Genomic DNA, 23558 nt, shown 5'->3' with positions numbered 1-23558 from the left:
GATCCCACGGAGAACTGGCAGTAAATCACCCTGGTGTTTGCCAGGCCAAGGCAGTTCCCCAGTGTCAATGTTGGGTCTGAGATTACAGGACAACATAGAACACGTAAATGAGAGAAAGGAAAACCAACATGCAACTAAACAGCTAATGATCCCATGTTGGTTATTTTTAGTGCTCTTTTATTTTCCAGTGGTTACTCAAACAGTCCTGAAATGACAGTACTGGGTCAGTCTTGAAAGCACAGCCACGCTTTGGAAAGTGAGCAATGTCCTTGTGGGTTTCCCCCTCTATTTCTGTTCAAAAGCCCTAAATCTAATTTGCTGTGTTTACAAAGCTGAACCCTGCTGAGACTGTGAGCAATGTCAGTTCTGAAACCTTCAGAAGCAACCTCAGTCCTGCCAGGAGAACATCACAGACAGTGATGGCTAATGAGTAAAACGGGCTGCAAACTAGATACATTAAATTGCTTTAAAAACTGTTGCAGATCTATTTGTTGATTTTTTTGTGGTTCCCCCCCCCCCCCACACACACACTTCTGACCCTGTTTCCTGCTACTAGATTTAAACTTGATCTGAGCCATTGGTATGGCTTATGTGCTCTGCACCTAGCCCTTTTCTTCCTTCTTGACCAGAGGAGTGATTCTGCTATATAGAAAAGTATAATTTGCTTCTTATGGCACGTGTGTGCTAAATAACACTTGAACACGGCTGGCCACAAATGGCTCATGCAAATGAAACTTGCTGCCTAGCTGCTCCTCAGAAAATGAGCACAATGATGGTGGAAGGGAACTCATTTTGAAATCTGAATGGGTGTCTGCAGGAAATCCTTTTTCCTTTCCTGTTTCACATTGAACAAAGCAAACAAGTGCCTCATAGGATCAAATGCGACACTTTAATTTGTAGAGGAGTAAACTGCACATTACAGAAGAGTAAATATTACAGGATCCGTTTTGTGGATAAGACATTGCATCGAACCTGAGGAAAAGATGAATTTTGAGAGGGTTTCATAGGTTAATTCATGCAGGAATAGACATGGAGAAGTGCATGAACCGGAGAAGCTCTGGGAAGCCACTGTGGCTGGGTTAGTCTGTGACATGACTGACTATCAAGAAAGACAATCCCACCACCCCTTAGTGAGCTCTATTCCTCTTCTGTGCTTCATCTCCAGTTCCATACCTAAGTTATTTGACGTGCAGTGGCAGATATGAGCATGGCACTACTGCTATATTTTTTCCAACCCTATGATAAAGAGCAATTATCTCCTTTTGTCACAGAGAATGTGGTCCAGACAGAAGTAGGTCTTTCTGAATCATCATTTAACTGCAGTTTCTCATTTAACTAGTTAACTTTTAACTCTACTCTCTCCTTCTTTATTTCCCTTCCAGTCTCTCTGCCTGGCATCTGCTTTGCTCTACTGCTTGTTAACTCATCTTTTTCAGGATATTCCACCTCTTCAGTGTGATCAGTTGGATTCTGATCCTGCCTTCCACTCTGCTTGCAGCCCTTCTGTGCATGGTACACCAACAGATGGTCTGTCCCGGGTGGTTCACAAAGCACTGACTAGACACAGCGTGCTTCCATGCTATGGGGATGCTGTCTGGAGCATAGATCTGCATGTGGGATGGTGCTAAGTTTATCTAAGACTTCTCCCTTCTCTCCTCCCCAGAATACTCAACCCAGGCTTCCTTGTGTTGCAGTGTTGAGAGATGAGGGTCATGCATCTGCGGCTCTCTAGTAGATGAAAAATCTTTCAACCTTAGTCACCAAGGCCAGGTACCTCCATAAAAGTAACTATGAGGTTTGTTTGTTGATTATACCCAGCAAGCTATGTAGGTGGGCTTCCACCACTCTTATCCTCCAGTGGCTAAATACTGAACTGCTTAGATAACAACTGCAGTGTTTTCCCAGGGGCTGCAGTCAAGGTAACCCAGCCATGGTTCCTGGTCTCCATTACTGTCCTTTTCTCATTATAGTGTTTACTGATTCAAAGGCTGTTGCACAACATCTCTCAAAATTTCCAATCTGAGTCTACACTAGTTATAAACCTCCAAGTCGGACCTCTCTTCCTACCATCAAATCTGCATGTTAAACTGCTCTGAATATTCACTCAGAGTTGTGCAGTTCTGCTCCACATCTTTATTTCCAGCTTCAGCCTCATCTCCTGTCTGGTCAGCCATTTATTTACTGGTTTCTTACCCTGCCTCTTTAGGGCAATGAAGGTGGTAAAGGATCTTATGGGGAGCAGTTGAGGGACCTGGGATGGATCAGTCTGAAGAAGAGGAGCTCCTACAGCTTCTGAAAGGAAGTTGTGGTGAGGTGGGGGAGGGTCTCAAGTAACAGTGATATCGGATGAGAAGTATAGGCCTCAAATTGTGGCAGGTGAGGTTCAGGTTGGATATTAGGAACAATTTCTTTTCAGAAAGAGTGGTGATACAATGGCACAGGCTGTCCATGGAGGTGGTGGAGTCACTGTCTCTGGAGGTGTTCAAGAATGGTGGAGACATGTCTCTGAGAGACATGGTTAGTGGGCATGATTGGGGTTGGATGGCAGCAGGACTTGATGATCATGCACGTCGTTTTCAACCTTTCTGATTCTGTGGCCAACTTTTGGCTATTCCCAAGCCCTGAGCTGTGGCTTATGTCCTAGGGATCCTCTTAATTATACCTGGCCTTCCCCTTTGGTTCTGCTGGCTCCAGCTCTTCGGCTTCCCATCTTCATCCTTTAGACTGGTCCATTTGAGACCCTCTGGTGCCTGGCCTCACTCTACCATAATCACAGCTCATAGTTATGCTTCCAACCCACAATCAGTATGGCCCAGCCAGGAATTCTGATCACCAAAATTCAAGTCATAACAAAAAAACCTCCACCCTTTGCACATTGATATAAATTTAATCTCTCATTATCATTTGGCTCTTTAGTAATCCTTTATATTTTAAAATACCTCCACAAGAAATGAAGTCTGTTAGCTCCTTGACTTTTACATCATGCTCCTGCCTCAGTTTCCTCCTCTAAAAACTATTGCCTCTCTCATCTGCTGCCTACTTCTTTTCTTTCCTCAAATAACAAACTGCCTAGAACAAGATGTCAGTCTTGCATCCCATAAAATCCAAGCTGATGAAATAACCACAGGGGCAATAATTAGAAAAACAATTAATTTATGGAATAGAAAAAAAATATCTGGAGTTTTGCTGCCTCCTTTGCCCACACTACCTCCATCCTTCCCTGCCAGGCACACTGCTGCTGAACTCTTCACTGGCAACCTTCCCGGCAGCATCACCCTTGCCTCGAGCCTTTTTCTGCTCTTCGCCTGCCCCAGTGGCTGTTCTTTGAACCCCTCATCTCCTGGCTGCAGGCACTCGTTCTGACATCTTTTGCTCCATGGGTCAGACATTGTTAATCTCCTGCTCACCGCCTAGCAGTTGATGGGTGGCTTCTCTGCTCCGCTAATGCAGCTTTATACCAGAGCTCACCCCTAATCCGCGTGTTCTCTCCAATCATTGTCCTAAATCAAACCTGTCTTTTTGTTTTAAGGTCTCCAGGCACTCCTTGTCCCCAGTGCTTCCATCACACCTCTCCCAGGACTCGCTCAATAAGCATTTCCAGCCTGGCCTGAGGCTATTATCACACAGCAGAGGCTGATTTGCCTCACAAATGACCTGTTGCACAGCCAAGATTCACATCTTATTTCTTTACTTGTTTTCTTCCACCTTTTTGCCACTTCTCTCTCTCTCTCTTTTTTTTTCTCCTGGCAGCCTCTCCTATCCCTTCTAACATCTCCTTTGTTGTTGGGGCATTTCAATGGAGAACAGAGAAAAATGGGTGGGTTGACTTATTTTGGTTCTTCTTATCCATCTGAAAACACAACAATGCATCAAGGTTTAGATGCGTCTTGCATCTAAAGTGCAATGGGACCCAAACCCCATCTCCACATGCCTGCTTCCCCTACATCAACTCCAAGAGGGTTATAATGTTTGTGGAGTCCATTTCCATGTCCTCAGGCTGCTGCAGAGTAATGAGTGGCATGAACTCCTTGCTGGGGCTCATGGCTGCCCTTCTGCTGCTCATTAGCTGGGACAAGTCCTCCCTCCTTCCTTCCAGGAGTATCCTCTGGGTGGAATGGGATGGGATCTGCAAGATGAAATTCAGGCTCAGATGTGTATGCAAGCCTTCTCCTTTTATATGCTATTTTAATTTTCTCTGTGTTGTTGGCTCTGTTCATCCCAGCTGGATCTCTCCCTAAGTCCCAGGCACTTCAACCTGAAAGTGGCATCAAAGGAATTCCCCAAAGCCTGTGGGGACTTTGGAGCTGATGCTGACAGCACAGAGCAGGCTGTAGCTGCCGTATGATCAGTAATGATGCACCAGAAGGAAAATACCCTGCTCAATCTCTGAGCCCTAAATGATCTTTGCAGTGCTGGCTGTTGGGAAACACCTCTTTTCAAGTAGGACCCTTGGGAGGAATCAGTGGAGAACTCTGAATGTAATGCCCGCCAGGAATCTTTATCACTTTTTCAGTGAATAGCTACACTTCAACCACTCTAAGCACACAGAAAATAGGACTTCAGGATATTTATATATTATAGAGGGCTATAACCATCCATATCAGCTGCTCTTTCTCTTAGAAGGTAGTATATATTCATAAATACATATATTTTCCCATTCTGTGAAGCCAGCTTTTATTCATTGTGAATTGCAGTAATCACTTCCAGACTGAGCCTTCCCCTTTTGTACCTAATTTCACTGTCCTTTTGCATGTTTGAATGTACTTAAATACTTGTAGGATCAGAACATCAAGTGATTTGTGATACCTGTGTACATCTGTATAGAACAATCTGGATCTTGACCTTGAGCCTACTGCAACTTAAATACAGGCAGCAACAATTATAACAGGTCTCATATATTTGTTTAGCTCTGATTCATAGCAAGCAGGGGAATAACAATTTTGGAAGCAAACATACTGTGATGCAGTCAAATATTGTTTCAAAAACAAATGAGCAACAAAGCTCAACATTTAAGTCATCCTTTAATAGAAATTACTTCCAATCTTGCACTGTGGGCAATGCCTTTAGAGCTCACTCAAATGTGTGTAATGCTGCTATCTATTGGAGTGATCAAATATTACACCAATCCTCTCATTTAAGAGACTTACACCTCTCCAGAATAAAAAAAAATGCAAGCAGAATTTGGCTGTGAAATAGCTCATGCAAGTTGCTGACTAATTGAACACTAAACACATGGATAACATCACTATTTAATTGGTTTAAAAGAGACATTAGAGGGATAATACATGGAAATGGCTATTACTGTGGAGAGGAATACTTTTTTTGGGAAACACAGATAGGAGGACAATGGAGGCGAGGATACATCACACGTCTCAGATACAGATGATAAGCAAAGAGAGTTCCTGGGCAGTGATAAAGGCAGAGGAAGATCCCGGTGTGTGACCTCGGAGCACTAGAAAGCAGCCAGGGTGGCCGATGACTTCTGAGAAGTAGCAGAATCCCAACTCATGGTGACAAGCAATTAAGAAAAGAGCAAGGTTAACGGGATTCAACTTGTACTAACCAGAAAATCACCTGGGCATCTAAATTCCCCCTGTGTTAGAAGACAGATGAGCACCTTCAGGACTTCAGGTTACAGGACTGCTTTGTACAGAATCACATAGAATCAACAAATGGGCAAAGTTGGAGACACCTCTGGTCCTTTCCTGCCCCAGTAGGGCCACTCAGAGAAGGGTGACCAGTTCCACAGCCAGGAGCTTTGGGAGATCCCCAAGGAGGAGACCTCAAACCTCCCTGGTCCCTGTGCCAAAGCTCCAGCACCCACCCAACAGAGCAGTGCTTCCATTGAGCAGGGGGAGCTACTAGGCTCCAGCTTGTGCCCAGTGTCCCTGGCACTGGGCACTACTCAGCAGAGCCCACTCACTTTGCATCCTCACTTCAGGTATTTATGGACATGGATGACAACAGATTGTCTATAAGGTTTTTATGAGGGACAGCATCAAAGGCCTTGCCAAGGAAGGCAATATCCACTGCTTCCTCCTCATCCGTCAGACTGGTCATTTCATTATAGAAGCCCATCAGGTTGGTCAGGCATGCCTTCCCCTCCTCCTTACATTCATCTTCCTGTGCTTCCTGTGCTGTGGAAATGGCTTCCAGGATGAGCTGTTCCATCAGCTTCCCAGATGAGGCTGGCCAGCCTGTAGTTCCCCACATCCTCCTTCTTGAAGACAGGAAGGAGTTTCCTGCAGTCTTGGGCACTTCTCCTATTTGCCATGATCAACCAAAGATTACAGAGAGTGGCCTTGCAATCCCATCTGCCCGTTCCCTCAGCACTTGTGGGTCCATCCAATTATGGATGGACTTATGAATGTCCAGTTCACTTAAAGTAAGAAGTTCAGGGAAGTGAGGTTGTCTGTGTTGTGGACAGATCTCTGGTGCACATAAATTTTGTTAGGACAGGGGAAAAAAATGTAGGGGGGCCTTCCAGAATTGATTCTGTTTACCAGGAATTTCCTACAAGAGGAAAATTATAAGTGAGAGGTGCTACAAACCTGTTTTGTTTTGTTTTGTTTTTCAGGTGCGAATGAGGATTCTTCTTCCTAAGGCTGCACAGTAGAGGAGCCAAATAAAACTGATAGATTTGAGATAAAACTCAGTAAGCTCAAAATTAGCAGACAGACTCTTAGAAGCCTGGTCTATAAATTAAAGACAGTTATTCCTTAAAATGACACTAGTAAGTACTCAAGTGCATAACACCTACCTGCAAACCAGAAGGACACAACAAAACATTAGGCCAACTTTTAAAAAGGATATATCATATGAGCATAAGAGATAAAATGAGATAATTTAAGGCACTGAATGAGATATAAACAGCAGGGGCATAACTTTAACACAGCAGGTGTAAGAGAAAGACCAAAGGCAAGGTTAATCCCCTACGCAGCAAAGAGGGAACTCAGAAGGTGATTCATCCACTCAGTCTTCACTTCATTGATTAGATGCAATCAAGTGGCTAACGCAATTAACAAGGGAGGCAAAAGGAAAAGATCTCTGTCTCAAGTAGTGAAGGACTGGAAAGCATTTATTTGTTTTCCCATCAGTCAAGCCTGACAAACATGACCTGAAACTACTTAGAGAACTGATAGGAAAGTCTGGTGAGAGCACACGCTGTGAGAATTTCTGAAGGTTTAACGTGGGCCTAGAAAACTATCAAAGGATTAACTTGCTACCCCTTTTCTAGAGGAGGAACTGGGGCAGACACTTTAATAGGATGAGACGTGGGGGCTTTAAGTTGTGTCGGGGGTGGTTCTGTTTGGATATTAGGAACAAATTCTTCTCCAGAAGAGCGGTGATGCAGCTGCTCAGGGAGGTGGTGGGATCACCATCCATGGAGGTGTTCAGAACCGCAGGGACGTGGCACTGAGGGATAGAATTGGCATGGTGGGGTGGGCTGGGGTTGGACCTGGGAATCTTTTCCAGAGTGAAAGGACTATGGAGGTTAGAGCACCTAAGGTGACATTCAGGTGCAAAACGCAGCCAGGGGCAGAGGCACTCCTGCTTAGAGCTCTGGAGAACTCAGCAGCCTTGTGCGTGTCTTGTTTTGGATGCTGCACTTCAACTAAAAAGCGCTGACTCCGCAAGAAGCGCAGAAGGAAAGGAGCAGCCCCTCACACGGGGCTGCGCGCAGGCGGCCATGGCTGCCGCCCCGCCAGCTGTCCGAGTCAGCGCCTGCACGCGAGGAAGAAACGCGGAAAAGCGGCTCGGGAACGAATCAAAGATATATAGTTATATCTTCCACAGGATTTTAGGACGCTTAAAAAAAATAAAAATAAAAAGGTGGCGGGGGAGTGGGGGATTGGAGCGGACGGGATGGCGTCTCGTCACACGCGCCGCGCAGAGGAAAGCCCCCAAGATGGCGATGCTGGCGGAGCGTGAGTGCGGCAGCGCCGCGATGGTGGCGGGAGGGCGGGAGTCCTGCGGGCTGTTGGGCGGGGGGCAGGCAGGATTTGCTCAGCTTCCTTCGGCTTCTTGCTGCCAAAATCGAGGCTAAGTTGTAGGCTCGAAAGGGGATCCCCAGGGAGCAGCCCCACCGCTCTCTGCTCCATGTCCCCTTGTATCTCTGTGGGGATTTATGGCCACGGTGTGGCTCTCTGAGCCCCCCCAGCTCCGGGCTGAGCAGCCCCAGGAAGACTTCAATTGCTTTTGCTGCCTTCATTTGCTTTTGCTGCCTTCTCTTCAAACAGACCACAGCCCTGGAGGTGCCCAAGGCCATGGATGGGCGCTGGGCAGCCTGAGCTGGTGGGGGCACACAGCCCATAGCAGGGGGTGGGAATGGATGGGCTTTAAGGTCCCTTCCAACCCAACCATTCTGTCAGTCTATAATTCTATGTCCTTGGGTGTTTTCACCAAGCTTTGTGGTATTGGGATGCCCTTAACGTGAAACTAGATGGCCCAATAAAAGATGGGCTTTGTTATAATGAACGATCAGGGAAATCTGTTTCCCACTAGAAAGTGCAGGTGTGAATGGAGAGAAATAAAACTACACGTGGATATTAGTTGTAAACTTTGTTGGTAAGTTTTATCAAAAACTTAATTGGGCATTTAAGCATTGATGCAGGTTACTCAGAGAGGTGGCTGTGCCCCATCCCTGCAGACAGCCAAGGTCAGGCTGGATGGGCTCTGAGCACTGATGGAGCTGTAGGTGTCCCTGTTCAGTGCAGGGAGTGGGACAGGTGGCCTTTAAGGGTGCCTTCCAACTCAAATGACTCAGTGATTCCAGTTTCAGCAGTAATTCTGTAGTTAAGATTGCTTCTGTATGCAATGAATTCTTAAATCAGTTGCTGCAAAAAACTGATATAGTTGCTGAGAGCCACCTTTGTGGAGTTGTTTTTCTTTGAATTATAGAATGGCCTGGGCTGAGAAGGACCACAATGATCATCCAGTTCCAACCCCCTGCTATGTGCAGGTCACCAACCAGCAGCCCAGGCTGCCCAGAGCCACATCCAGCCTGGCCTTGAATGCTTCTAGGGATGGGGCATCCACAACCTCCTTGGGCAACCTGTTCCAGTGCCTCACCACCCTCTGCCTTGCCTCTGTTTAAAACCATTCTCCCTTGTTCTATCTCCATCAACCCATGTAAACAGTTGTTCCCCCTCCTATGGTTTAGATCAGAGTTGCTAAGGAAGTTTCAGAAATGCTTTTTAATGCTCTTGGCACAGAATTAGTTTTGGTGGAAAGGTTTATTAACTGCTAAGAGCTGGGTATGTGAGCAGAGGATCTGAAGAAATGCCACATTTCTCCACTGGATGGTGCTGCTCACCCACAATTGCAATGCCATCTCAAGCATCACTCTGAGAGCAGCTTAGGACATCTGTGCTAAATTCTGAATTTTCTGGCTGGAAATTATTAGGCTGTTTCCTTCCATGCTCTTAAAAGTAATTGGTGAACAAACATTTCTCATATAATCTGATGGTTGCTGCGTGTGGCATGAAGATGGTTCTGGTTTTCTTAAATATGTTTTGAAGGTGTAGGAAAGTAAGGGACGCTGCTTACATAGCTTAGCACATATGAAAATGAGTGTGTTGACCTGGCAGAATTGTGAGGATTAATCCCAGAACAGTAGCTATGAGATTAGAAATTCACAGATTGAAATTGCTGAGATAAGGAGGATCTGGTGAACGTTTCAGGCTCGAGAAGTCTCAGTGTTAGGTGCTGCTGTGTTTTGTTGCCAGGGTCCTCCTGGGAGTAAAACATCTGAGGGTTTCTCTGCAGAGGGATATTCAGGAGAATTAATAGACGTTAATATTTAAAGTGGATGAGATGAACTGCTTCAAACAATTCACTTTGGAATTTAGTTTAAATTCTTGCATTCGGTTGACACGGATTACCTCTGCTGTGCAGACAAGTCCTGAGATACACACAGTGTCTTTATAATGGTAAGGACTGCATTGAATTTAATGTTTTGGGTTTTGCAGAGTCACCAGCTGGGAACCAAATTATGGACAGCACAACAGAAGATAAGCAGGCTGAAAATGTTACAACTAGATTTAAAAACAAAACAAAACAATATTCTTCCCCATAAATCAGTGGAAACTGGGGTCCTTAATATGCATCTTGGGCGAGGGAAGATGACAGAACATGTTAATTGTCCCCAATTTCTAACTCAGTATTTCAAACACAGCAACACATGAGCAAACTCTGAGCCTGAGGAAACCAGAATGTTTGGCTTCAGAGGCACAGCAGGAAACCTTGTGTCTGTTAAAAATCACAGTCCCCAGTGGCACCTCTCCAGACAGGGCATGTATTGGATGGTTCTGGTCATTGTTTTCCCTTAGAGAGGTGAACTAATTGAGTGCTTTTGGATTCCTCTCACAGCACTAAGTCATTTAACACACCATAAAATCTTTTTATGAACTACTAGAGCTTTTATGAAATTCTTTATCAGACTGTTATTTTTTGTGGGTCTGCCTTGCAGCACTTATTTTGAGCTTCAAAAGTATGTTAAAAAAACCACTGCCATCCTACATTCTGCCAGTTTTAGTTCTGAACCAAGCCAATGAGTTGGATATACCTGTAATATTTTCTCCCTCTGGCCTAAATCCCAAGCATTGCACTTTAGGAAGAGATGATTTCCTGATTATGTTGAAAGTGCCCCCGTGGACTTGGCTTCTTGCTGACTCTCAGTGGCCTTGGGTTAATCGGTCATTTTTGATCCACTGTTTCCCATCATGTTTAATGAAGTTTGTAATCTTCCTGTCTCCCATTCTTTGCCTTGTTTATTTCTGTTCTCTTCCTGCATGTGTTTAGGTACACGCTTAGTGACTGGTTAACCATGCTAACTTTTTTCTTCCTTGGTTTCAAAGAAGCTATTCCTGATGATACAGACAAGCTCACGCACATGGGCCTGGGGGACTGCAGTTTCATTAATGGTATACATAGGACAAAGGAGCCTTGATTCTAGCTTGCATCTCTTAACACCTGTGGTAGTTTCCGGTGACTCTTCAGTTTTTGAATAAGCCATTTTGCAGCAGATGAAACAGCTGAAATCCCTCTAAATTGTGTTCTGCTGTTCGGTTTCTCCAGTCACTTCAGTTTGATTTTTCAACTTTGCTTTTGTAAATGATACCCAATCTTAAAACTCCTGGAGAAGATGAACTCTAGTTTCCACTCATTTATGGGGAAGAATATTGGTTTTTTGTTTTTTTGTTCTTTTAAATCTAGCTGTAACATTTTCCCAGTACTGGGAAAGCTAGCACAGAAGTCCCATTCTTTACTGTGAGGGTGGTGAGACACTGAACAGGTTGTCCAGCAAGGCTGTGGATGCCCCCTCCCTGGAAGCATTCCAGGCCACGCTAGATGGGGCTGTGAGCAACCAGGGCTAGAGAAAGGTGTCCCTGCCTATAGCAGGGGGGTTGGAACTGGATGATCTTAGGGGTCCCTCAAACCCAAACTATTCTATGGTATGAATCTATGATGTTTTATTTAGGCATTCTTTGTATTAAAAGCTTTCACTGGACTTTTCTCTCTCTTTTTTTTTTTCTTTTTTTTTGTAGTATCTCATTCAGTAAAATTAAACTCCAAAAATGTGTGATTGGTGTGGCATAAGTTCTGTTTCTTTGGATTGAAGGCTTTTCTTGAGGTGACTAAATTCTTGGAACACTGTGGAAACGTAGATAGAGCCTGTTTGATTTTTTTTTTCTTTTTCCTTTCTGTCTTAGCCCGCAGGAGACAGAAGTGGTCTGTGGATCCACGAAACAGTGCTTGGAGTAAAGATGAATCTAAATTTGGACAGAAGATGCTGGAAAAGATGGGCTGGTCCAAAGGAAAGGTATGGTCAGGAGAGCTCTGTAGCTGAAGGGTTGTGTCTGTTGTTCCTGAACAAAAATTTTTTTAAGAAAAGAAACAAAAACAATAAGGGGTAGAGGGCTACTGGTGTGATGTTGGTCTCAGTGTTTAAAACAGCTGTGGTACTCTGGTGTACCAGCCTGGATGTGGCTCTGGGCAGCCTGGTCTGGTTGTTGGCGACCCTGTCCATGACAGGGGAGTTGAAACTTGATGATCATTGTGGTCCTTTTCAACACAGGTCATTCTGTTATTCTTACTTAGTTTCTGTATGCCTGCTAAGAACACAGAGAGTTTGAGCAATGTTAGATTTCTATAATTTCTTACAAAGATATTTGCTAGCTTGTGCCTGTCTTACTTTTCTCATAGAGTCAGCTTTTCTCATAGAATCACAGAATGGTTTGGCTTGGAAGGGATCTCCAAGGATCATCAAACTCCAACCCCCTGCTGCAGGCCACAACCTCCATATCTAATACTAGACCAAGCTGCCCAGGGCCCCATCCAACCTGGCCTTGAACAGCTCCAGGGATGGACGGGGCATCCACAGCCTCTCTGGGCAGCTGTTCCAGCACCTCACCACTCTCATAGGAAAGAACTTCACCTGACATCCAACCTAAATCTTCTCTCTTTCAACTTAAAGCCATTTCCCCTTGTCCTGCTGTTAACTACCCTTATAAAGAGTTCTCCCCTCTCTTTGACAAGATAATGTTAAATCAAGTAACATTTAGAGAAGGCTTTAAGTGCTTTCATGCCCTCAGTTCTCTCCCTGGCTGTTTCTACTGGTGAAAGGAAGAACAAGATCTGCTGTAGTCCTTCATGTGTTTTTAAAGGTTACTTCTGATCTTTGTACAAAATGCAATGTTAGATGAGCTGTATTCCCTCCCAGATCCAGCATGTACCTGTGGTGTGAGGTGACTGGTTGCTGGTGCTAAGAATAATCTCCAGGTCAGCATAGACAGCTGCAGGCATTTCTGCTGCCACTTAAAAGCAGTTTAACTTCCACAAAGGTGCCTCAGCAAAGCTGAGATTTGGGCCTGTGAATCAAGCACGTTTAGTGAAACAAACACACAGAACCTCTCCCATGCTGTTTATTTAATTCTCCTTCTAGATCTTCTCCACTCTCTTTTAAAATGAACAAAATTAGGGCTGTTTTCAATTCTGTGGATGTATTAAAAATTAAGAGTGAGGAAAATTAAGGCTATCCTTAGATTTCTCAGTTTAGCCTACTGCTTTTGCCTCAGTTGGCAGCATAGCTGTCATAGTATAGATATGGCTTCTGCTTGCCTGTCTATAGGCATTAGAATGAATTGTTAACAAAGTGTGGGACTGAGCACTGTTATGTCAGGTTGTATGTGTGGCTGTTTTGTGTGTAAGACTAAAATAGGTATACGAACCAGAGTAGAAAGAGTACTGATTATTATTCAGGCTGCCAGTTCCTCTCAACATAGTTAATGCCTTTACTGATATGAACACATTGTGTCAGGGTATGGAAGGAAGGCCTTGTGGTGTTCTCTGTCATTCCCCCCCACCTTTTTGACAATAAGTTTCCTGCATGAGCTACTAAATCTTCTTCTACAACAGTTATAGTTGTACTAGAGGGATTTATGACCCTGTTCTGCTACAAACTCAGATAAATGGAGCCATAGCTTGATTGAGGTAAGGGGTAAAAGCCCATCTGTGCTCTGAAATTAAGCTGATTATGTTAGTCCTGTTATTAGTTGTATTGGAATTGGGTCAGGGTGAGATGTGTAGCCAAGCGCTCTGCTTCTTTCCATGCTTTTTTGTTAGCAGAAGCTTCAGGGTAAGTCTTCCACCCCTCTGACTAAAAAAGAAGACTGCAGGATCTGTGACAGCAGCAGCCTTATTCAAACGTTCTTTGTTGCTTCACATACTGCATAGGCACATACTTTACAGGACTTCATTCCACCATTCCATCAGACCCATACGTGTATATTTGTTATAGCCTGATGGGAGAAAAGCAGATGGCAGAAATAATGTTCAAAACAAAATGCCTTGTCTTTTTTTTTTTCCTGGTTGTACAATTAAGAAAGATAATACTGGGTCTGGAGATTGTTTCCCAGGTTGGAATGCTTGCATTTATTTAGGATAAACAAAACCAATGTTTGTTTGCCCCAGTATCTTCACCAAATTATGAGTGTATGCAAGATGGAAAAAGTTCCTAATGATCTGCTAGCTGCAGCCTGATCTTTCCACTTCCCCTCACCCACTTTAATATAAATTAATTCTGCTTTTTAAGGTCTATGAGGCATCTGTCTTGTGGCTGTTACACAACTGCCTTCGCAGTGGCGGAGGTGGTTGTGATGAGAGGCATGTTCTTTTTATGTAGTGTCTTGTTTTAAAATTGTAAACACTTTGGACTTGCCTAGGAATGTCAGGTGGCTTCCTGATTAATCACCTACTGCTTAATGATGTTATTTTAGTGTTTATGGTATTTTGCTGGAGGCCTGAGTAGTAAATTAAAAATACTTAATATCTCATGTATGCTAATGCCTGTGAATGAATGCAGTTGCAGGCAAGCAAATAAATAGTAACTTGTGGTTTCTTGCTATATTTCATTGCAAAATGTCTTCAGTACAGCAGCTCTAGTTGCTTAGTCACTGCTGGAAAACCCTTATGTTTTTACTCTTCAATCCTCATTAGGGTCTTGGAGCTCAGGAGCAAGGAAATACGGAACATATCAAGGTTCAAGTGAAAAACAACATGCTGGGGTTAGGAGCATCCATCAAGTACGAGGTGAGTGCTAAGCCCAGGTAAGGAGATGTGGCTTCCTTTTTAGGTAAGGCATAATTTTGTAATGGGATGTTAGTGAAATCTGTTGTCACATCTAGTGGCAGCATGCACTTATGTGAACTTTTCTGCAGAGACTCTTGACCTAGAATTTAGTTAGACTCTGTTCAGCTGTTAGGGAATAAATATCTATTTGGGAAAGTTACAGTGAATTCTCAGAGCTGTTCAGAGAGTTTTTGCTCTAAATCACTGGAACAGGTTGCCCAAGGAGGTTGTGGATGCCCCATCCCTGCAGGCATTCAAGGCCAGGCTGGATGTGGCTCTGGGCAGCCTGGTCTGCTGGTTGGCAACCCTGCATGTAGCAGGGGGTTGAAACAAGATGATCATTGTGGTTCTTTTCAACCCAGGCCATTCTATGAAATACTTGCTTCCTCCATATATCTTCCACCTAACTTAGTTTTATGTTTTCTTTCCCTCTTCCTGATGCAGTCACCTTGCTGACTGGAGTTCAGGTACATGCAGGGAGAGCAGAATGTGCTTCTAAAAAGGTGCTTGTCTCAGAATCAACAACTTAAGTAACTGCTGGAAAATCACACTAGTATTTCCTGCATACTGTTGAAAACATCTCATGCAGTCTGGGACATGTGGAGCCAACAGCAGCTCAGCATTGTTTAAAAGCTTACAAACACAACCCTTATCAGTTCTGCACTTTTGAGTAACTATAGCAAGCTGTTGTTAGTATTTGCCACCTGTGGAGCTTCAGGGGGTCCCTCCCACCAAGAATCCAGTGTATGTAATTAAGTTACTTCTTGAAAGCATTGTTTTTTAATGCCTGCTTTAGTGAAACTTCTGTTCCGTCTGAAAACTGTTGCTTTGTATTCATGTGGGTGATATTTACAGGACAACTGGATTGCTCATCAGGATGACTTCAACCAGCTCCTGGCTGAACTGAATGATTGCCATGGACAGGGTGAAACAGGTAGGTTCATGCTTTGCTCAGACAGGTGCTGGAAGCTTAGCAGAGTTTCCATTATCTGTCTTACAAGGGTAGCTGAGGCCCAATCCTTTGAGCTACTAGTAGTATCCATGCTGAGGCACACAGCTTCTCCTCCTTCTCTCCCCAAATCAATGGGAGTTGAAGGACATGCTACTATCCGTGGCCGTGCTCAACTTTGGATGTGTAGATCTCAGTGGATTGGTTTAACCGCAGTTAAAGACTTTTTGATGGGGAAAGAAAGCATAAAACTTGGGTATTTTACCCAAGGCTACAATATGGAGGAACCTTTTGCTGGGATGCACTACACCAGCCCTTGTTTCTTTGTAAAGTAACCAGAGCCAGAAGGTTCACAGCAGAATCATCCACCATTGCAGTGACTTCATTTGCTAATTAACTGTCACATCTGGCTTCCATGCTCTAGTGGTTTCTTAAATACCTACTTTTCCTGTCTTCAAAGAGCTGCTTCTCAGCTTTTAACTCAAGAGTTATGCATTTCTGTTTTGAGTGTCATATAATGTGATTTTTGTAGTCTTAATAGAGAGCAAACAAATGGGAAAACTATATAACTTTCCCCAAAGGGTTATTTAGCAAGTTGCTTTAATTTTGAAAAGCTTTGTGCAGTTAGACCTTGGCTTCTAGAAATGAAGTAATGCTAAGCTGGCAGGTGTGGGCTTACAGAAGGAATTCAGACAGCTGTCTTATCATCTCCCCTTTGGACTGGCTTATCTCAAACTGATCATACATCTAGGCAACTCTGTGGAGTGTCGTTAAACCAAGGGATTCTGTTTGGATGTAGCAGCCTGTCCACGTGCTGCAAGCTTAATAGCATTTGTGAACAGAAGTAGTTCTACAAGAGGAAAGGTAAGATGAGGAGCAGGAAGATCAATTCAAAAGGCTTAAACTTGGTTTCTAATCCCTAAGAATGAAGGTGAAAACCCTGAACCTAATGCTCTAAAATTTTAATTGCTGTGTAAGTTATTCCTGTACACTGGTCTAAAGCCACACAGTGCTAGCTGCTGTAGTGGAAGTCCTCAAGAGATTAGAACAGAGTATTATAGGGAAATTCCAAAAGTTCCTGTCTTCCTTTATATCTAAATCCTACCCAAGTTCCAACTTGAGGCATGAGAAGATCGTTTAGGTGTAACTGGTGGGAAACCTGTGAACTGATGAGCAGAGAGCTGAAATGACTTGCCCAGGGACACAGTGAGTCAGCAGAGAGGCAGGTTCATTGAGCAAGGCTGTCTTGTTCCTGAATCTGTGCTGTATACTGTGGGTCATCTGTACCAATGCAGAATGGTCCCCGAACCTTGTTTCTCCCTGTTCTACTGCTGTTTTTCTTTGGTCTTCTTGGACAAGAGATTTCAATTACTGAGCACAAACTTGGGTGCAAGTTGAAAAGTCCTGGTCAGAGTCACATTTGGTGATTTGCAGACTGTAAACATTGCTCAGAAACTTGTTTTTTTGGCAATTGTTTCAGCTGGCAAAACTCATCCAGATAACTCTGCCCGCAGCTGTGCTTCAGGATCAAATGTTACATTGCTGGCCATCACCCAGTTTCAAATTGCATTAAAAGTCAGCTGAAAACCTTCATTGTTCTTAAATAACTGGTGTAGTTGCCAGAGCTGGATTGCAATTAGAGACTGGGAGGGAAGGGCTCCTTGGTGGTTAGTATGCCAACATTCAAATGCCCTTTATCTACATAGTTTCAGCTTTCTTCTTTTTCTAACTGAGTGCCTAGTGAGGAAGGAGTTCTTAACCCAACAAAAGAGCCAGGAATTACTGAGTGATGATGACTGACTCTCCCATCTGTAAAGTAGAGTAAGCATGCTGGCCATGTCTGTTGTGCTCTGGAATATTCATCTGTGTGAGATTTGCTCTAGAAATACCACGACTTTATTACTGTGACTAAATTGCTTTATAAAACACAGAAGAAGACACAGGGATGTACCTACTCTGTTGTCAGTGCCAGTAAATTTTTAAGCTCAATAGTGAAATTCCTTCTGGAAGGCACAAGGCGGTGCTGCTGCCCCTTCTGCTGCAAGGATGAAGTGCTGGAGGAAGCTCCTATGGAAATCCTTTGGTGCATAATGTCCCTTTTAGTACAAGTGAATCAGAGAGCAGATACAAAATGCCTCATTTATGGTCAGGATATCTTAATTGTCATACTCACTTTCCCCATAGAGCTTTTTATTGAGGATTTTCAAATTGACTGCAAATTCTGTCTAAAGCTGAGTTTTCCAGTCTTTCCTTCTTTCATTAATGTTTATGTGTAAATTCAAGAATAGATCTGAGGGTGAGGGTAGCAAACTCTCCCACTGCAAGCCGTGAATTTCATTTTTAGGTCAATGAATCTATCATCAGGTGGCATTACTAAGCAAACCATGAAATTCCAGTGTCAGAAAAGCTTGGGCTGCAGAGCTGTCAGGGGTGGGATGGTATGAAAACAATGACTCAACGTGACCCTCAGGGTATGGGTTGATTTATCTACCCATCCCAGTTGCCAATGGCAGAAGGAAAAAAAACACCTCACCTTGAGTAGCCTTTTCTGTAGTGATGGAGCATGGAATCCTGCAGTGCCTATTTCCCTTCAGGACAGCAGCAATAAAGTGGTTGTTACAGGATTGCAGGTTACCTCCTCCCGAGGTAGTTCTGTAAATTAACATGCTCTGTGGATACAAAGAGTGTGTCTGTAGCAGCAGAGTAACCTCTCAAGGCACAGGAACTTTGCACTGTTAAATAGTTAGACTAATTCTTCACATGCTTTTGACCTGTGCAAGCCAACACTCTGTCTTAAATAGCTCCTAATGAATTTGGAACTGACCCCAGAGACCATTCCCAGTGGGTAGTTTAGATACAGCCCCTCTTCTGAAAGCTAGCAGAATTAAATAATACACACATGGCAGCTTTTGCTGGCCTTAGGGATGAAAGAAGTCTGCTGCTGTTTAATTTCCTTACATGGGAGTATCAGGGCACATTAAGTAGGGTTGAAAAGCCTGTTTGGTACTATGTTTCTTTTTTGTGGATCTTTGTTCATTTTTGTCCATTTAGATTGAGTATTTTATTTTTTCCAGTTTCTTGGTGCTTTCTCAGTCTCTAGGACTGGAAATATTTTGTAATAAACAGCACAGTTGACCCTGACCTAGTAGTTTTTTTCATACCATAGAAATGGTGTTAAATTAGGCTTTGCCTTTGATCTACAGTACCTGTATCTGCCTATTCAAATTACACTAGATTGGAAATGGGAATGGAAGGGGATGTGGCAAAAAGTCTTGCGCTAACATGTCTCTGAGAGAGGTTTCTGTGCTTCCTTCAGTGATAAGTTGTTTTGAAAGAGAAAGTTAAATACAATGTTGTTTGAATTCGGTTGTTAATGTTTTCCTAGTAGGGTTTGAACCTGCATTTTTTTTCTCTTTAAGAATCCTCGATGACTAATCAGAAGAAGACATTTAATCTTGAGGAAAAATCAAAATCCTCTAAGAAGCGTGTCCATTATATGAAGTTTGCAAAAGGTAAGAGGAAGTTTTATTTCTTAATCTGTAGCCAAGATTAGTAAAACATGTCCAACTGATCTGTTCCATTCTGTAGTCCATATACAACAAGTAGAATGATGGTTTAGAAATACCCCTTGCAGCAACCTGGAATATACTATTCCTCTTTCTGTTGGACTTTTCTAGATGGCTGTAGGGTGATATTGCTGAATAAATCAATTCCTATCTGTAGGAACCATCAGCTGACTAAGGAACAATGAATATTCTCAGCTGTGTTTATGGGAGGAGGGCTGGACAGAGAGGCAAAGGTGGTGGCCAAGTAACTGCGTTATCTGTGCTGCAGTATCCTCTGCAATCTCCAGTAACCCTTGCTAAGAGATCATGTGGATAAGATCAGTGATCAGATTAAACCTGAACGCAGGAAGAGGAAAGCCCTCTTAGATCTATTATATACTTTATTGGGTAAATTAGGACAGCGATTGGAGGCCAGAAAATCTTGTATGAAAAGCTGGTGGGGTTTGGTGGCTTCTTTCTGTGTTAGAGTGATGACATGATTTATGCCAAACTTGTCTTCTGCTCCTGGCCACTGTTCAATCAGTTGCTGTATTTCTCTATTGGTAGTGTTCCCCTTTCACACACCCGTGTGTATAGATGTGGTTCAGTGTATGGCTAGGCTCAGTTTCCACTAATGGCTAATTTATTAAAGTTAAAGCTCTGTATGATGTTTTCTTGTTAACAAATGCTTCTGCTAAAACAGGTAATTGACTTCTGAATGGAGGCCAAATTCTGATACTGGAATTTTTTTTGTGTGTTGAAAGAATTCAGCCTGAAAGTCAAGTGTTCTAACTTGACCCTGCCACTTTATGACATTAAACAATTAAAATAGTTCAGGTCTCCAAGTACAGAGACCATGGCCTGCTTGAGGTAGTTGCAAAGAGGATTTATTTTGATTTGGATTTAACCTTTTGCTAAATATAGAAGAAAAAAAGAAGCATCTTTAGAGCCTGTAAAACACAGAGCAAGGCTTTTATATTAACAATAGCCCTTATTTGTTTGGATACTTAAACAAGGTAAGCCCCTGTTTGACTGTACCCTCAGTGGTCTAAAACAGGGAAATTCCTCCTTTTCAGGGAAAGAGGAGAAGTTATTTGAAAAAGGCTAATGTTGTTGTGGCCCTTGTTGTTAAAGTCCGATCCTGCTTCCTTTCAGACTAAACAAGACAAGCTTACACAAAAGCAGGAGAAGGGAGCAGCAATCATCAAAAGTTCCTGGTGCTGTTCTGTAGCCTTGCTGCTAGAGGAGCATAGGCACTGCTACATTTGAATCTGGGAAATCTACATTAATATGAGATTAAGAGAGTAAAGATGGGGTATTTTTTTTCAGTATAAGGGTGTAATCCCTTAATTCAGACAAAGATAGGAAATTCTCTTTAGAGTCCCAAGATATGCAGTTTCACCTTCTAGTTTCTTGTGTGCAGAAGAATACAACTCTCCTTTCTGTTAGAGTAGAAGAGGCTGCTTCCTTCATCTTGCTATGCCAATTACAATGTCAGGTGGGAGAAAACAAGTTAATGTTACAGAGGTTTTCCCACAGACTTTCACTAGCAGACTGCAGTTGTCTCCTCACCAGCCTTTTCCCACCCACATATACACATCCTGCAGTATGTGTGAGCTGTGGGCAGCTTTCATTTAGTGTCTGTGACATATTACTCTTGGTTTTTGCACCTCCAAAAGTAATTTCTCTGTTCGTAGGTTACAGTTGGTTATCAAAATGTGCCTATCATCACCAGATGAGAAGATTGTGCATTTTTTTTCCCCTTATCCCTTCCAGGTAAGGATCTCTCATTGCGCAGTGAGGATGACCTGTCCTGCATCTTTGGAAAACGACAGAAGAGTGAGAAGACACAGGTAAACAAGTGGCTTCACCTTTCTTTTGTTTCTTTGCTTATTTTTTAACACAAGAATATATATATGTCTTTCTGTTCATGAGATTACCACACATTTATCAAAAACAAGGGCTTCTCTGTAAGTAGAATCACTCTTGTTTCTTTGTGAAGGCTGCAGGTGGAGTGCTGTGCTCTGAACCATTAGAGGTCATGAATGTATGTAAAAAATATTTGTATGAATTGTGATGATGTCATGTCTTTGCAATTAGTGACAAGACTTCCCCTGCTTTGTTGTGATGAGGTCAAGGTTTTTACTACTATTTTTTTTCTTCTATTTGTTAGCTTTTTACACTTGCAGAGAATAGGCCTGCTGGATCAGTGTATGAAAAACAGGCTTACACTGGGATGCTACTGATGTGTTTAGAAGTGTTCTTTGGAAAAAATAACACCTGGAAAAGCACAGATGAATATGCTGTGAGGATTACACTGTTGATTCAGAGGTCTCTGAAGTCTCTTGCAGCTAGAGGGAAAGATGGGACCTGGAAAATTAGAATGGCGGTTTCTGAAATAGCCCCTTGCTCTTTCTGCAGTACTCTTGAAAATTGTTCTGTCACTTCGCTGTAACTTCTGTTCACAGAACCAGTGTTAACTTATTATTGTCTAGATACAAGCATTTTGGCACTTCAAGTTCATGAGAGCTGTTAGAGGTCTCAAATGCTGTAAGTACATATGCACCAACAGAACCCTCTCAATTAACACCACTGCTGATTGGATAAATACGCCTTAGATCCATTGCAGTAAAATCACTATGAAATGAGAAAAACAGAGTTTTAGTGCAAATCAGTGGAAGAAGACAGTTGCTATGGCTGAGGCAGTAGCCACTCATATATTTTTTTATTTTGTTTTCTCTTTATGCTCCTCATCTTCTTGTTGTTGTTGTTGAGTGCATGCATTTGTGGCAGCTTGTGAGGGATGTGTAAGTTGGTGCAAAGTCCTTGACCAATATAGTGATATTATAGCCAGCAGAAGGTGATGGCCACTGTTGTACACGTTTCCTTTTTAACCTTGCTGAAAGCTGAGCTCGTGTTTCATGGTTCTGGCAAGAAGTCACAGGTTGTTCCCTGTTCAGTGACCAGATTTCCACATGCAAATGTAGGCAGGAGGTAATACGACTTGGGGCTGCATTGTTGTCTTCTGGCTACCGTCTGCTGCTAAGCAGCCACAGGGAGAGCACAATTGTTGGTTTTTGTTTTTTTTTTTTTTCCTCCCTTCATGGGTCAGAGATCTGTGGAGTTTGCACAGAACAAAAATGCGTTGCTCGGGCCCTCCAGCTCTGAGCAATTCCATTTCATTGCACCCATGAACTCTCTGTACCCTTCCCATTATGTTCTAGAGCCTGGTCCTTAAGGTGTCAGAAATAGAACTGCCCCATGAGGATGTGCAGTGCTGTTCCCTGTGTTTGTTTGCATTCTGTTCTTGAAATCCCTGTACTCTGGGTATTGCCTAAATGTGGCAGAGAGCACTACAGTAGCAGGAAAGTGCTGTCATTCTCTTGGAAGCAAGTTGTTCCTATCTGTTTCTGTACAGAGATAACATAGGGAGAGTTCTGGTGTCCATCAGAGCCCTGAGGTATGCCTTCAGGCTGTGGTAGGTTGTGGTTCCCTATAATTGCAGTCCCTGTGACAGCTGATAAATGCTGTACACTGCTATCCTTGTTCAGAGTATATGAGGACAGCTTCCATACTTCATAGGTGCTAGAACTGTAAATCCAATTACATGTTCCATGCTGTACGTGCAACCAAGATGATGTATAAAAATTGGTCCTGTAGCATGAAATCGTATCTTTAAGTCCTCTTCTAAGGTATTTAGATTCTTTCCCCCTTTCTCCCCTCTCCCCCCCCCTGAGATTTGGTTAGAAAAGCATTCAGTTCAAATCAAATTTGGAATGGATGATCTGTCCTCAGTTCTCAATTCTTGACTTTCTGACCAAGATATAATTCTGTTTCCCAGATTTCTAGTTATTTCAAACCGAGATCAGGACTATCTTGGGTATGATTTCATGGAAGCATGCAAGAATTGTTTTTCATAGAATCACAGACTGGAGGAGACCTCTGGAGCTCTCTAGTTCAGTTGTAGGGTCAACTGTAGCAAGTTCCTTCAAACTTTGCTATGCTAGATTTTGACCATTTCTCTCCCTTAAAGCCTCCAATTTAAACTTATAACAGAATTCCATAAATGGATCACTTATAGAGTGGGAGATAAGGAACAACTTGGAATAATGAAATTCTTGTGCTATAAACAGACTCAGCTGGATGAGCATTTGTTATTCCATAGGGAGCAAGGGCACTGAAATGTACAGAAAGGATTAAGGTTGTATTCCATTGTCTGATGGCATTATGGCCAAGTTTTTCATCTGTGAGTTGCAGAGCTTCTCTTACTCCTATGAGATGTTATATCTTCTGCCTTTGAGCTTTTTGGTATCCAGTAGTGGCTTATAGCACTGTAGATCCTGGCAGCGGTTTTACACTGAGAAACTTCAGCACTGTGGTCCTGTGCTACACAGTTGGTTTGTATTGTACCAAACTGTTCTTAAAGATTAGGA

The 23558-nt window shown here is 43.0% G+C and overlaps 1 protein-coding gene across 1 annotated transcript in view; it reads left to right on the top strand.

The window, feature by feature from the left end:
• The first annotated feature begins 4841 nt into the window (after positions 1 to 4841).
• PINX1 (PIN2 (TERF1) interacting telomerase inhibitor 1) overlaps positions 4842 to 23558 on the top strand; it is a 66819-nt gene continuing 48102 nt past the window's right edge. The window contains exons 1-6 of the mRNA XM_031603823.2: positions 4842 to 7928; positions 11715 to 11824; positions 14500 to 14592; positions 15487 to 15565; positions 19000 to 19092; positions 20902 to 20978. Coding sequence (XP_031459683.2) covers positions 7691 to 7928; positions 11715 to 11824; positions 14500 to 14592; positions 15487 to 15565; positions 19000 to 19092; positions 20902 to 20978 — 690 coding nt within the window. The 5' untranslated portion in view covers positions 4842 to 7690. The remainder of the gene's footprint in view (positions 7929 to 11714; positions 11825 to 14499; positions 14593 to 15486; positions 15566 to 18999; positions 19093 to 20901; positions 20979 to 23558) is intronic.

The sequence above is a fragment of the Phasianus colchicus genome, chromosome 2 (assembly GCF_987193195.1).
Source record: "Phasianus colchicus chromosome 2, bPhaCol1.hap1.1, whole genome shotgun sequence".
NCBI lineage: Eukaryota > Metazoa > Chordata > Aves > Galliformes > Phasianidae > Phasianus > Phasianus colchicus.
The sequence above is the reverse complement of the archived record's forward strand: the minus strand, read 5'-3'. Positions and strand labels throughout refer to the sequence as shown.